The 15,936-nt window shown below is 51.1% G+C and overlaps 1 protein-coding gene across 1 annotated transcript in view; it reads right to left on the minus strand.

Moving 5' to 3' along the window:
- Positions 1-1,921, minus strand: part of LOC120589351 (bifunctional heparan sulfate N-deacetylase/N-sulfotransferase 4-like) — a 145,919-nt gene extending 143,998 nt beyond the window's left edge. Inside the window, exon 1 of the mRNA XM_039846914.1 lies at positions 798-1,921. Coding sequence (XP_039702848.1) covers positions 798-1,781 — 984 coding nt within the window. The 5' untranslated portion in view covers positions 1,782-1,921. The remainder of the gene's footprint in view (positions 1-797) is intronic.
- Positions 1,922-15,936: the final 14,015 nt, after the last annotated feature.

Consider the following 15,936-nt stretch of genomic DNA (forward strand, 5'->3'; position numbering starts at 1 on the left):
CCAGAATGAATTGTTTTATATGGGACAAGACAGACACAAGTGAGCATGTTCAATCAAAATGAAAAAAAAAACAAAAAAAAAACCGGGAGTTATTCTCAGAATTACCTACGGCCCAGTGTCACACGTTGGGCTTTCGCTTGATGTAACCGCCATCGCAGGGTGAATTTGGCCGCCGGCGGTTTGGTCACAGCCCCCGAGGCGCCCCCAGCAGTCTGGCTGCCACCCCGCACCTGACGCGTCCGTAAGGGAGACGGTGACGGAGGTGCCCACGGTCTGGTCCAGTACTTGTCCTCTAGAGAACTTCTTTTCATCTCTACGTTTATGGCGTGTGAACCTTTCACAGCAGCAAACACTGCTTCCCTGGGGTTCTAGAAAGGTCTCGGGCTGCTTCTCCACCTCGTATTTCGGTCACCACTGCCAGACCCCGTGGGGCGGGGACACGGGTCTCGGACAGGGCTCCGCGGCTGTGTGAGTCTCGGCGTCACCAGCAGCGCGGGCTAGAAGGGCGGCCGGGCGCGCGAGGGGCCCGGGCGGGGCGCCCGTGGGGTGTCCTAGGCCCCCGGGGCTGCGTTCCGTGCGTGCGGAGCTGCCAAAGCTCAGCTCGGGGTTTTTCAATGCCTATTTTATTCCTAACCTACTGCGGCTTAGAATTTTGAGTCACGAGGAATCTAAAATGTTCAACACTGTGCTTCATGGAGACCACCCAGGTCGATGACGCGCCATCGAGCCCCCTCCCACCCCCCGCGTTGGTGACTTCACCGAGGCCACCCCGGGGGCGAAGCGGGCCACGCCCTTACCTTCACGTCGTGGACGTTCATGCGCGTCCCCTCCTTCCCCACGAAGATGTCGTCGATGTCCACGAGGATGTACCTGTCCAGGGACAGCGCCAGCCTCTTCCCCGACAGGAAGGACACGGCGTCGATGAAGACGAGCTTGTGCAGCCAGAAGGTCAGGTCGTTGCCGAAGAGCACGCGCTGGACGCCGTCGCGCAGCCCCAGGTCGTGCACCACGGTGGCGTAGGGCGGGCCGCGCGCCGCGGCCGGGGGCGCCTGCCCCGCCTGCAGCTCGGCCAGCAGCACGGGCTGGTAGGTGGAGTGGTTGGGCTGGAAGACGGTCCAGCCCTGGCCGGGCAGCGGCCCGCGCGCCGCGGCCGCGGCCGCCGCCTTGGTGACGCGCAGCAGCGGCGAGCGCGCGTTGACGGAGCAGCGGCGCAGCGCCAGGTTGTTGAGCAGCGCGAGCGGCTGGCCGGCCAGGCGCGCGCTCGGGGCGCTGTGCTCGGCCGCGCGGTGGAAGCCCAGCACGCCCACGCCGAAGGCGGCGCAGTAGCGGTCCAGCAGCGCGCGGCGCCGCGCGTCCAGCGCCGCGTACTTGAGGATGTTCTCGTAGATGACCAGCGCGTAGCGGCCCCTGCCCGCCTCGGTGAGCGCGGGCACGTCGCCCTTGCCCGGGGCGATGACCGCGTGGTAGCGGAAGCGGCTGGACTCCAGGAGGGCGGCGATGTCCTGGCCCAGCGGCGAGTACTGGCTCTCCACCAGCACCAGCACCGTGGCGTCGGTCCGGGACGCGGCCGCCGCCCCGGCGGCCTTCGGCGCCGGGGACCGGTGCGGCGGGGCCTTGGCGTCCGCGCACTCGGCCCCCGCGCTGCTCCCCAGCAGCGGCGCTCCCTGCTTGCGGCCGGAGTACACGAAGTAGGCGGACAGGACGACGCTGGCCAGGCAGCAGGCGGCCGACAGCGCGACCAGCGCCCGGAAGCCGCGCCGCAGCCTCCCCACCAGGCTCATGGTGCGAACGCGCCCCGGAGCCGGTCCGACTTCGGCCCTAAGGTGCCATGGCGAGTGAAGGCTGCGATGGCGCTGGTGCCGCTCCCCAAAAGTTCATGTGACCATTGCAGACCATGCGAGCCGTTAGCAGGGGTCGCTCGGCAAGTTGCAGCGGGACGGCCGTGTCCGGGGCCCGCGGTGGCTGCAGAAGCCGGCACGCGTCATCTGAAACAGAGGACAAAGGCGGTGACTACCATGAGGAGAGGTGCGTCGGTGTGTAGACACAGGCCGGTGTGTAGACACAGGCCGACGCCAAGAAACACGAGCCGAAGAGAATGTCAGTGCAGTGCACACGCGGGCATGTGAACAGCCTGACGGCCACAGTTCATGCTGCTACTTAGAGTGGACGATTTTCATGACCTCGAGAACACAGATCCTAGCAGATGCTGTGAACACATACACACATATACGGATATGTAAAAATATACACATTTAATATATATACATAACGATATATATGGATAGTTTTTCAAACGAATCACCTAAAGAAAGGGTAAGAAAGACAGCTGGAGTGTGAAATGGTAACCGCTTGCTTCTCGGGGCTGGTAAACCCTGCCTACATGTAGAATTAGGAAAACGGGCTGTCGTGTGGAGGCTGGTGCCACACACGCAGGCATCTGGGAGCCAGACAGAGATGCTTTTGTCTGAGGCCCCCATGGGCATGGCTGTTCCGCTAGACAACGCCCTTTTTTGAGGTCACAGGGAGACAGCTGGCCCTCTGCCGCATGGCAGCTGACGCGGGCCGGGCTCCTCCTTCGTCCTTGAATCGAAGGGAGAGAGAGGCTGGGGGAGAAGGGGCTAAATAGAGGGACGGGCCGGGTGGCCCCGGGCAGAACAGAAGCCTTCCTGTCTTTCTCACAGCTCCCTCCTACACGCGGCCCGCTCACGAAATCGGCATTAAAGCTGGATTTCCATCACTACGCTTCTCCAACAATCCAGTGGTCTGGATCCCCATGGCCCTCTTGAGTTAGAAAGAAAAAGAAGGTAGCGAGCATCAAAGACGATCTCGCCCAGACCGCTTCGCCGCTGACGGACACGGTGTTCCGTCATTACCAGACGCTTTCCTTGGGCCGGGCGGCTCTGATGTTCAGTGAGTTCCTTTCTACATAGACTTTCTTCTTTCCCCTCACACTTGCCAAACTCGTGTCCCCAGGAAAGCGACGCCAAAAGTTCCCGCTTGCCGCCCAGCACAGCACACTCGAAGGGGCACGTTATCGACACACTGTATTACAGAGAATCAGATTCGCGTTTTTATAAGACTGGCACATTGCAAACACTGTGTTTCTATCACATTGTAAATATTTTGTTTCTGTATTTATTTATTTTTTATTTTCAGGAAACAGTAATTAATGTCGATTAATAATAAAAAGATTATTAGGTTAAATCATGAGTTTATTACTAAGTCGCTATTTTCCTTCTATATTTTTCTGTCCCGAGATACATTTTTCTTAGTAATTTAAATAAGATTCAACAGTAAGTTGCAATAACATTTGTTCATGTCTTAGATTTTTGAAAAGATGTTTTTAAAACTTCAAAAGTCCAGAATTAAAAATTTGTAAATATCTACAAAACGTTTTAATTCAAAATATATAAACAAGTTGTTTAAAGAGAAATAAAATGCAGCAATACAAAGGGTTTGGTCTAAAACATATAAATCAATCATGCTCCACCCTCTACTTTTGTGTATGTTTGAAAATGTTCACAAAGCCGACTTTTAAAATGAAAATGAAATTATATGCTAACAAATATAACAAATATTGAAAGAGATTTGAAATTTTCCAAGGGAGATTATCCGGTCTTGTCTTATAACCATACCTAGCCCTCTCCCAGCTCATGCATTTGATTTAAAAATCTACTTACAGAAACATGGGCCCAGCCTCCCCTACACCCTGCATCGCCCCATGAGAGCAGAAATCTATGGAATCCACATTTTTAGGGGTGGGGATTGTTTAGTACTTTAAAAATAAATTTAATCAGGAATTCGAAAAGAAACTAAGTGCGTGATGAGTTAATACTTTTTAAAATCCTTATCTATCCTGACATCGAAATGTGACTTTTACTTTTGAAAATACAAAGAATGTCAGTTTTGCGTGTTAGAACAGCTTATCCTAATATGCGACAGTCAAAAAGAAATAAAAAAGCATATGGGACTAGAATCTGTCAACCAAAAGAATAAATAAAATGTAAATGTGACATTTGTTTAACGGGAATGCGTGCAGTGCAGCGTCAGAAGGATGCTAGGCACACAGGGCGACCGTGATAGCGAGGGGGCTTTGAGCGCGTGTGTTCATCCAAGGACAATCCTCCAGGTTCTCTTTCCTTAACATAAGTGAGCCAGTGAAGGTGACGAAGTCTGGAAAATTAAAAAATGGCATGCCAAGTGTGCTGCGGTAGGTTCCGTGGCTGATAAGAGCTGGCGCGGGGCCCTCTGGGGTGCGGGGGAGATGCCGTCTGCGACCGGTCCCCATCTCTCCTGCACGTGCTAGAGCGCCAGAAGCATCCTCTGTCCCAATGCCGGGTCTTTGACCCTGCCCCTGACGGAGGCTCCTCGACCCCTTGTGATTTCCTGGGGGACAGGAGCGTTTCTGTGCCAGTGCTCAGTGGGGTCCGGGCTGAGGACTGCCGTCGCAGAGGCCCAGCCACGCGGAGAAGCTGGGAACTTTCGGCCGCACCCCACATCCGAGGGGAGGGGGCGGCTGGAGGCCGAGTTAATGCTGGTCAAGCCTACGTGACGAAGCCTCCGCAAGACCCCAGAGAGCTTTTCGGTTGGTAATCCATGTGCCGGGAGCCTCACGCAGCCCAACTCCGCGGGGACAGTCACCCCCGCGCTCAGGGCCCGGCCACCCCGCCCCGCACCTCTCCTCCCAGCCGTCGCTCCCCGCTCTTTATGGTACGATAAGCTGGTAGGCGTAAAAGCCACCCTGAGTTCTGCGGGCGGTTCCAGCAAACGACCCAATCCAGGTGAGGTCACGGGGACCTCCGGCTGGCACAGAGCCAGACACAAGTCGTGAGGAGCCAGGGGCCCCGCTACCCGCGATTGGAATCAGAAGTGGGGGACAGTCTCCCGGGGCTGCGCCCTGAACCTCTGGGGTCAGAACTGAGCTGGATTGCAGGACAGCCCGCCAGCGCCACAGAGTGCCGCTCGGCCCACGCGCCTGGCGTCACCAGTGACAGTAACAGAGACGCGGTGGGGCAGGCGGGGTTCCTGCCGCGTCTCTAGACCGCGTCCCTTAAAACAGCAAGGCAGAGGGCAGGGCTGCGACGCCGACGTGAGCATCTTGGAAAAGTCAAATAAGAAAACAGATCGTGTTGGAAAAGACACATAGGTAAGTGAGCCAAATAAACTTAGGGATAACAGGGAAGACATTAAAATGCTGCTCCAAAGTCAAACACGTGTGCCACGTGCTCTTAAGGAGCCTCGCTGCCACGCTAGGAGTTTCATCTACCTCCGTCCAGCGCATCGTGCAGGATGCGCTGAGACCAGGCAGCCATCAGCGGCCCAGCAGCACCGTGTCCCTTCCGCTCGCCGCCTTCCCGCAGAGGGCGTGACGACCGGGGCCCAGGGACTCGCGTGCAGCACCGCCTACAGCCCCCTCCACCTCCGTGCCCAGCAAGGTCACTGAGATTTGATCCCCGCTCTGCTCTGCCTGCATGTCACATGGCCCCATCTGTCTACTGCTGAACATTTGGGAAATTATTCCCGTGTTACAACAAGCCCCAGCGTGGGCTGCGTGACACCCCTGCAGACTCCGGCCTGTGCGGGTGCCGCCCTCGGCGCCCTCACTCTCATTTTTCCTTACGTCTAGCCTTCCAGGTGTGGCTCGTCCCCTACACGGCGGTGGATAAATGTCACCCAGACCCTTCACTCCCCTCAGGATCAGGTAATGTGAGGTGGTTACCGTGCTGCATATCCGCTTTAAATATCGTTCGTTATTTCCAAAGGTGCTTATAGATTCTCTAAAATGCAGCCTGCAGAGTCCATTCACCAAGGTTTCCGAATCCCTGCCAGGGTCCAGCGTCTCTGGAAGCCGCAGAGAAATCGGTGGATGAAGCGGCTGCAGGTACTAGTGCAGTTCCTGGATTTTTTGGAAAGAAAGGAATTCAGAAGTAAGCGGGGGGCTAGAATCGCAGTGACTGTGCGTGTGACTGTGCCGGTCACGAAGCTGCATTCTTGGCGTTCGTCATCCCGTTTGCTGATTATTAGTCTATTTTTACAATGAGGACTTTGAGATTTGCAGGGTTTAAGAAAGAGACTGAGATACACAACTCGTGATCTGTGATGCTAGGGTCCTTTGGCCCCTGCCCACCTTTGCGCTGGTGAGAAAAACCAAGGATTAAGTCAGACGAAGCCCAACACTTAACGGCTAGTATAATTAAATAACTTAACTCACGTACCAGCAAGTTTTATTTCAACTTTAAAAGTGCAGATATTCAAAGTTAGAAATATCTACCAAAATTGCAGGAAAAAAATCTGGAGGCAAACTGGATTAGCTCGAAAGGATCTGCGCCGTAAATTGGGACGACCTAAGACTTTGCGATTCCTCAGCGAGCTCTGACCTTTCATGACACGTGAAGGAATTTTACCGAGTGCCTCGTTTCCACGTGCCTTGCGCGTTTCTTCTTTGATTCGGGGGACGTTGTAAAGAATTAGATCCTATTTCATGTGAACAAAGCAGTGGCTTTTCATTAAATGTTGTGCTCTGCAAACATTTAACCACCTATTCCCATACATCGATGGCGCTTGCTCTCTCGGGGAAAATTCCAAAATTCATCATCGTCTTTTAAGAGAGCTACACTTTTTCTTCAAAGCATAGGCCACCGATCCACAAACGAGACTGAAAGACACCGGAACGGAGGCAGTGGTGTGTTTCGTTGTGCTTTAGGAAGCTCGAGTTTGGTGGTTTCATGAGCGCGCGTGCGTTTGTTGTGTTTATGGGTCTCAGGCCCGATTTTTCTCATTCTGCATCACAGTCAGGGGGCGAGGGAAGCACCCGTCCAGACAGCACGGCTTATTCAAATGATTTTACCTGGTTTTAAAAGAACTGTAACTATCACAGAAGCTTTAGCTGAAGATGAATGTGGTCGCTTACGACTCTGAGAGCTACTGAAAACACCCATTGCTGCTCCAACGGAATTCGAAACCAGGACTTGGCTGACATCACACGGTTCGGTTCCCTGGCGCGTCTGTCAGTCTCCAGGCCACAAAGTATTGTGCTATTATTTTTGGCAACGACCGGACTCTACGTAGATATCTGCTCGAAATGGAAGCCCAAAGGCATGTGTATTTGTTACATTCAATCAAAATCAGAGCGGCATGCCTCACGATACTCTGAAATGATGGCTTTTCCGCCCTTGTAAACAACCAGCCGATCATCGCCCAGCTTTTAGATGCTCCATGCTTCCTCGATTTCAGAGACGTACTATAAGTCGAACGTGGGCCCCGAAGCGAGCGTTTTCATCAGCGCGCACTCCTGGAAGTGCCGTTCCAAACGTAAGGGTGATGTCACCGGCCCCACGGTGCTCCCGAGCAGACTGTGAGGCAGGCCCGCCGCGCCCAGCTCAGCCGTGCCCACCGCCAGGGGCGGCGGGGACCCGCGGCCCCGCAGGCGAAGGGCCGGGGGACCGTTCCGCCCGTTTTTTGGGGTGTTCGCGCGGCGCCTCTATTGCTCCCCACGACTCGGTCCCCAGAGCAGAGGGACAACACGCTTTCTCAGGAGGAAGAGTCCACTGTCGTTGAGATGGAGTTGCAGGGAGCTATGGGTTTATCCTGCTCATTGGAAAAGCCTGGCGACCGTGAGAAGGACAATTGGCGCTGGCCGCGCGAGGCCTCGGGGCGCGCGCAGGACGCTCCCCGCGACCATGTGGGGAGGCCAGCGGTGGCGGCACCGCGCTCTGTGCTTATTCTTACGTTCACGATCTCATCGCCACATCTTACCCTTAACACTACTAACAGGAGACCCTCTCCAGGATGCGCCGCCTGGAACTCCACGGGAGCATTAGCGGCTTCGGAGGCCTCTGTCCCAAGCGGTTCCACACTCCGCCCGACTCCCTCGGAACCTGGGGGGACTTCGCGATGGATCTGTGACATCGGTCTCCTTGTTGCCTAGATATGAGGGTGGTATTCCCAACATCGAGCTGGGGCCACCCGGCTGCCTACGAGGCCGCTCCAGTCTGGAAAAGCACCTGCGCTCTCGCTGGGCGAGGAGGGAGACGCGCTCACTCAGAAACGGAGCAAGTTCACGGACAGAAGAGTCCTTACCGCAGACCTTAGCTATCTCGGTATTCGAATTTTTCTTTCCTTCTTGGGAACGTTCACCGTTTTCACGTAACGGGGTAAGTTCTAGGCTTTCTTTGGCACACGCCTCTGCCGGCGTCACGACGCTGAGCTCTGGGGCCACTACGAAGTCGAACGAGGGCGCCTTGAACACAAGCACCGCCACACCCGGCGGTCAGACGGATCCCCCGAGGTTCGCGATGTCCTCTAAGTGACCGACCACGGGGATGTGACAGGGGGCCGAGCTGGACAAAGGGGTGAGTCACGTCCCGGGTCGGACACAGCAGGAGCGCAGACGATTGCACCACGCTACTCACGGGGGTGCACGAATTTAAAGTGCAGAAATTGCCTATTTCTGGAATTTTCCATGGAACATTTTCGGTCCGTGACTGGCCACGGGTGACCACAGGGAAATGAGACCCCAGAAAGCGAAACCGTGGACAAGGAGGGCTGCTGCGATCCGCAAGCTCTTCTCTTAAAGCTGCTGCTTTGTAAATCATCTACCAAGGTTACACGAAACATGTTTTTAAAAACAAACACGGCTACTTTTCCCTTAACGAAATTTACGTACGTTTCTGTCTATGAAAGCACGAAAAACTTAAAAACCCAGAAAAATAAAAAATGAGCATCGCTTAGCAGAAATCCCTCGTGCATTCCTTCACATCCTCTCTCCGCGTGAAGCTTGTTTGTGTTTAGTTGTGGTTGCTCGACAGACATAACTCGTATCCTGCCTTCCGACCAAGAATTGTCACGTGACGAGTGAGCAGAGGGGGCACGCGTGACTGAGACCTGCTTCTTGCGTCCACCCCTGTGTTTTTATTTCCATCCCCCCGACCGGTGATATTTTGACGACGTTAATGACTCCCTAAGCCCGGCAGCCCCGCTACCTAACTCCCCAACTTCTTCTTTACAAAGAAAGCAGGACGTGAGGGCTGAGCTCAGCGACAGCACCCCAGGAGCGGAGCGGACCCCATCAGAGCGCCCCAAACCAAGGGCTCCGCGCCTCGCCCGCCCGCTCCCTGGTGCCAGGAAGACGTGTGTGTCTTACAGAGCCAGGTTTTCCTCTCCGCCCCTAACTCCTTTCTAGAATTCAATCTCTCTCTTCTAAGGACTTAGTTAAAAACTGAGGGTCATCCTGTGTCCGTAATTGACTGTGGACAGCATCGATGTACGTTTTGTTGGGTAAGTACAGAAAGTGGGGGTGCAGGCAGCAGCACACTAGCGCCCCAGACGGGCACCCGCAGCAGCGGCCTGGCTGACGCGCGGTCAGCGGTTGCTGGGCAGTGAGGCTGGGGACAGGCAGGACGGCCAGCATGGACCTACCAATAGGCCATCACACACAAGACCCTGAAGGGCACTAGGTGACTCTGTGACAGAGGGGAAGACCCAGCATGCTGGGGGCTGTTATCACTGACCAGGCCCCTCCGCCCCAGAGGCAGCGGAAGTCTGGGGGGATTTGGATTGTATTAATACTGGTTTTATTTTCTCTCAGAATTTACCTTGTCTCAGTCTGTCATTTTACAAAGACAATGACAATAAATGTGTTTTTTCTACCACAATCATTCACTCTCTACATATGTTGTTTTCTAGAAGATTTTGTCCTAATGAGCTTTTCACGCAATCCTTGATCTTGCATTTCAGAGAAGGGATAAGGTTTTTAACTGGGCACCGAATCTGGCTACTCAGGACTCACAAAGACACCTGTGCCAGCAGAGTGACCTGTGGTACAGGATTGTGTTCTGTGCCCTTTTTAACAATTCTAAGACTATTTGCAGCCAATTTGCATAATACAAGCAAAGTGATTGTAAATATCAGGAGATAAAGTATGATAACTAATATAGCATTCTTAAACTTTTAACACACAAACTCAAAGCTATAATAAACATAATTAAAATTATAAAAAATTAAAATATTAAAAAAGAAATAACTTATTTTCAAGCCAGTTAACATTTTTTTTTTTTTTAATAACACAGGCCATAGAAATAGGCCACGTTTGGCACTTGTTTCCCCTGGATTCAAAATGTTAGCCTGACTATGGGTCTATCCCATTTATTTGAAAAGAGAAGATAAGACATTTGCTTTTTGAAGAGAGTTATTATTTCTAAGCCATCCTTGGATCGCCCGGGGATTTTCAACACTAGAGGGCGATGGCTTCTCGCGTTCCGTGCGAAGCCAGACCCGCCCCCACCCCCAGCACCGGCTCCTCCCAGACGAAACTCGCAGGTGGCTGCAGGGACCACCGCCCGCTGCTGCTGCTGCTGCTGCTGCTGCTGGTGTCACAGCCACACGAGGGATGCCCGAGGCTAAAACACCCGCCGGCCGCCGCCCCGCCCCTCGTGCCCGGGCGACGCCCTTGCGCATGTTGGTAACAATCAGGGTCACATTCCTCTCCGGTCCCTTGTTTCTGAATCCTTATTTCTGATTTTTCATTTAATCCTCTTCGTTTCCCCCTGCTCTTTCTTGTGCCCAAGAAAAAAAACAAGGACATAACACCCCTGCTTAATACCTGGCTAATTCCGTGACATTTTAAGACCCGAATCTTTATCTTTAAGGAGACAGAAGTATATCTGCAATTCAAAGAGGATATGTTTATTTTATTTCTGAAGTAAAAACAATAATATGTTTTTTTCTGGGAGTCATCATTTGGTTTTACATTTCCTTATCGTGCAAATGTGTTCATGCAATAATCTCATTCCCCTCCCTTCCAAAAAACACATGATCTCTAAGGATTTTTTTTTAAGTTTATTGGGGTAACTTTGGTTAATACAATTATATAATTTTCGGGTGTACATTATAATTTGACATCTATATATTCTATTGTGATTACCACCCACAGTCCGGTTTCCTTCAGCTACCATATATTTGATCCCCTTTACCCACTTCACCCTCCCCCAACCCCCTTATATTTGACCCCCTTTACCCCGTCTACCTCTCCCCTCCCCCCACCCTCTGGCAACCACTAGTCCATTGTCCATGTCCCTGAGTCTCTGTTTGTCCTGTTCATTTGTTGCTTTCAGGTTTATATCCCACGTACATGTGATTTTTAACTTTTTCAATCTGGCTTATTGCGCTTAGCGTGATTATCTCGAGGTCCATCCATGTTGTCGCAAATGGCAGTATTTCATCTCTTCTTATGGCTGAGTAATATTCCATTGTATATAAGCACCACAGCTTCTTTATCTGATCATCTACCGTAGGACACTTCGGTTGCTTCCATGTCCTGGTCACTGTGACTAATGCTGCTATGAACAACATCGGTGTGCAAATATCTTTTCGGATATGGGTTTTCAAGTCTTTGGCATAAATACCCAGTAGAGGGATCGCTGGATCATATGGTATGATCTCTAAGGGTTCGAGTCGGCTTAAATGATTAACTCTTTAATCTCTTAGGAATAAAGAAACGTGGTAACATGAACAACAGGCAAAACTTACACACGAAAGAGAAGCTCGCGCATGCGATGTAGCCCTCTCCTGACTCGCTCTCCGTCCCTTGGGGAAGTGCAGAGCCGAAGAACTGCGTGTGAGATCATCGCAAACCGGGGTGACCATTTCGGTGTAGAACGTCCACAGGATTTATTTGCAAAGGAAGATTTCTGGATACTAACCACTACTGCTCGCAGTTATATCTTAGAACTGTAGCGTTTTGTGCTTCCATTATAATGTGTCATTTACCCGAGAATCTGTGAAAATCCTTGCTCGTGTGTAGCTGCTTTGCACATGATTTGAAAGGGAGTGCCATGTAGGAGGTTGTATGTGCGATGAAGTATACCCAGATTGACCATCCCACGTAATATGTACCAATGTGTAATAGAATCTATCTCTAGTCGTGTTGTGAGTTTTTCTCCAAAGTAGATTTCCCTAAATTAGTCATTAAAACTTTGTTGAAGGAAAGTATCTTTAGGGACTAAGCAATCATGCTCAATATCACAGAATACACCATAAATGAGAACTAAAGAAGATGGTACTATCAACTACAAACTATAATTGGAATGCGAACATTGATTGAAAAATGCAATAAAATATAGTTCTTAATTGGACTTAGTTACATCGCTTGGCTCCAGTTATGGTTAAGGGCACACACACGTGCGCACACGCATGTACACACACACACGCACATACATGCACCTCGCCCCCCAAACCATAAAGGTCCATTTTGAAAAAGTGTCCGCAGGCCAAATATTGCACGATCATCACCGCCAGAATTGAGATCTCGGCAGTTTTTCAAGAGACACTGGTGCTGATGCCTCTGAGACACGGATGGGGGTCAAGGCGTCCGAACCTAAACGAATTCTTCGCTTCGGTGTCTTCTGGCTCAGTCTGCCAGGAGCGTATCAGATTAGACGCCTTTCGTTGGCGCAGCCATGATTTGGGAAGTTAGCAGCTGATATCTCAAGTTAAGAGGCGGAACGTATAAGGCTGTGAATTTCTCAAACTTAGGAAGAGTGTTCAAGTTGTTGAACAGACCAAAGACAAAAGAACTGATAAAAATGTGAATTAATATAAATGACCCGAAGTGTGCGAAATGGTAACAATAAAGCCTTCTGAGATTAAAAATAAAAACAAAGTGAATTAAATAAGAATTATGAACACAGAAGTCAGAAGGGAGTAGATGGAATAAAAGTATTCTACAAACCAAAGCTCGTATTGAGGTTATGATATTAATGAACCTCGGACATTGGTAAGTGAGTATATTTTGATTTCAAAACTAATAGAGGAGAAAATGAAATGAAATAGACACTACTTTAAAAAATAAATAAATAAAGGGAAGAAAAACAAACCTGGAGTCGGTAGGACCAATGGGAAAGAAAACAGGTCTGTTGATGTCAGTAATTACATTAAACCTAAGTGAAGGAAATTACCTTTCAAAAACAAAGACTGATAGATTGGCTAAAAACTCCCAACAAATCCAAGTGTATGTTGCTTACGAGTGACATAAAAGGATGTGAAAATAAACAGCTGAAAAACGATACGGCAGAAATATTTTAATTAAGATAAAACTGATAAAACTATGTATCAGGAAACTAGACTCAAGACAAAAAGAATTACTAGAGCTATAGAGATCACTTTATAATAATAGTTTGAATCAGTAGGAAGTCATTAAAATTTATATTTGTATGCATGTAACATCAAAGCCTCAAATGTAGAAAGCAGAAGGAGGCAGGATTATAAGGTAGCATTTACAAATTCCCAATTATAGGGGAAAAATTTATAACATTTCTCAAAAATTAATTGAAAAGTTGGATACAAGATGGAAAAAGACAAATAAGAACTAAACGACATGATTAACAAATTTGGTCCGGAAGACATATTTAAAGCACGATAGTCAACAGATGTAGAATACATATTGAGCTTGGAGACAGATAAAGGTTATCATGCTGAGTCCCGAAGCGAGTCTCAATAAACGACGAAGGACTAAACATTATGGAGGGATGTACGATGACCACGATGCTGTTAATTTAGAAACTAATAACGAGATAACTAGAAAATTCTCATATGTTTAAAGTTTAAGAAACACAATCCTAAATAACTTAGGGCAAAGAAAAAAAACCCAAATGAATATGTATTATGTTAGAAGTTATAGCCAAAATCACACACGCCGAAACCTGTGGATTTAGCTATCACAAGTGTTAGAGAAATTTAGAGCCTTAGAGCTAGAAAATAACAATAAGATAACAAAAAGGTGGGAAGAAAGACATAACAAACATGAGCAGAAAATAGTCAGGCAAAAGAATACAAATAGAGAAAAGTTAAACCAAAATCTGTTTCTTCTTAAAGGGCTAATAAATGTGAAAAACGTCTGTTGACACTGAGAGAGAAAGAGATAAATTGCACGTACCTGACAGGGATAAGGAAGAGAGCTACATTTGTTTCAGAGATGAAAAAGATAAAATTATTGATGACTGTATGAGAAAACATTTAATTTTAAATTAGGCAAACAAATTTTCAAGAAAACGTAGCTTTATGAAATTGAATTAAAAGAAGACTCGAATACAGCAACCTGCAAGAATCCAAATGAATAGTCAAAAATATTTCCAGGAAGGAAACTCTAGGAACTGATTTCTTTACCGGAAGACCCCATCAAAGCTTCGAGGAATAAAAAATCGGAATAAAAAATTCCAATCTCACACAATCTTTTTCAGGGGAAAGAGAGAGCGATACCTGTCGACCTCATGTAATTAGGCCACCGTAACCCTGACAGTAATAATTGATGCAGAAGGAAATTACAGGCAATATAATTCACGAACGTAATATGTACAAATTCTGAACAAGGTATTTATAAACTAAGCCAGCTACCTATAAAAAAGAATGAGATGGCGTGGAGAAGTTGAGCGTTGCTGCTATGGGCTGGCCAGCGTCCCCCCGCGCAATCTGTACGCTGGCGTCCTGGCCCCTCGTGCCCCAGACTGCGAGAGGTGTGACAGTCAGACTTGGCCACACTGAAGAGGCCGTCACCTCTCCGCACCCTGCGCCGCTCGCCAGGGTCCGGGCGCAGGGCAGCAGGAGCCTCCACGAGGCCAGGCTCTTCGCCGGGGTCTTCCTCACCCTGTGGCCGTGATGCGGGCCGCCCCCCCCATGACCTCGGAGCCCCTGGGTCGTCGTTAAGGTTTTGCTTCGCGTTCTCCGGCCACTGGCCAGGCGCTTGCTTCCGTGTCCTTCTGCTTCCTCTCTGTCACGTCCACCGTCTCCCATCCCTACTCCCCCAAACTCCAGCTCCCCGTCTGAGCACACCCTACCTCTCGCCCGTCTCCTGAGAGCAGACATCAGCCATGCGAAGGGTTAAACTCCTTCCACCCCAGAAAAGTCCTAGTTTAAAACTACCAGAGACCCACAGAGATGATCCTTCCGACACGCACCCTCGGTTCTCCACGGTCCCGGTCCTCCTCCCGACTACTGCCACCTCGCCCCGCAGCCACACGCGAGACCTTTCCGTGACCGCGGAGAACCGCGGAACTGGGGCCCATCGGAGGACTGATGTGCACATTGTGCCATCCGATCGCCATCTCCTGCCTTTTGAGCTCCCTTCACCGAGCGCCCGGCCTCAACCGCACTTCACCCCCGACGGCAGCTCGAAGCCGGGCCCCCTCCGCTTTCCGCTGCGCCCCCCGCCTCACAGCCGTCGCCCCGTGAGAAGCCCACGCGCCATCATCTTCCTTCCCTGTGATGCGTTCTCGGCCCCTTACGATGCTCGTCTGTCTAACGACCCGGGCCAAACACCCCGATGTGCCGAATCTGGGGGACGGTGGCCCAGCACCGAGCCCCGCGCTCCCGGCGACCTTCAGGTCGGTAGCTCCCGGCCCTGGGACCTGTGTCGCTGCCGGCGACCATCACCCTCGCCTCTCCTCCAACCTGCAGCGTCTCTGCCGCCCTCCTCTCCCTCCCTCTCAGCGGACGGTCCGGTCCCCGTGTCACCGAGAACGCAGCAGGAAGCGTGAAGAATGTCCGCGACAGCCAACTTCGCCACCACCGGCCGCCGCGAGCCGGAGCCTCATCCTGCGCGGACGAGCCGCCCCCGCTCGGGGCCAGCTCTACGTGGCGTCACCCGCTCGCCGAAGCCGCGGCGGGACCCCCTCCTTTCTCGTTCGCTTACCCCCGAGCTTGTCTCCGTTTCTTTCCTCTTTCCCGCAGACTCCGTGAAACGATGTGTCCCCTCGTCCCCCGCACCTGCTCCGGCCAGGCGCCCCGACTGGTAAATTCCATGCGGTGACATCCAGTCGCCGGTTCTTGCCCATCGCCATCCGTCACGTGTCGGCAGCGTCCGACGTCACTCACTGCCCCCGACCACACAGACGCCATCTCCACCTGCCTTCTGGGGCACTGTATGTACGTCTTGGTTCTCTGTCA

Source organism: Pteropus medius, unplaced genomic scaffold (genome assembly GCF_902729225.1).
Source record: "Pteropus medius unplaced genomic scaffold, Ma_sr-lr_union100, whole genome shotgun sequence".
Classification (NCBI taxonomy): domain Eukaryota; kingdom Metazoa; phylum Chordata; class Mammalia; order Chiroptera; family Pteropodidae; genus Pteropus; species Pteropus medius.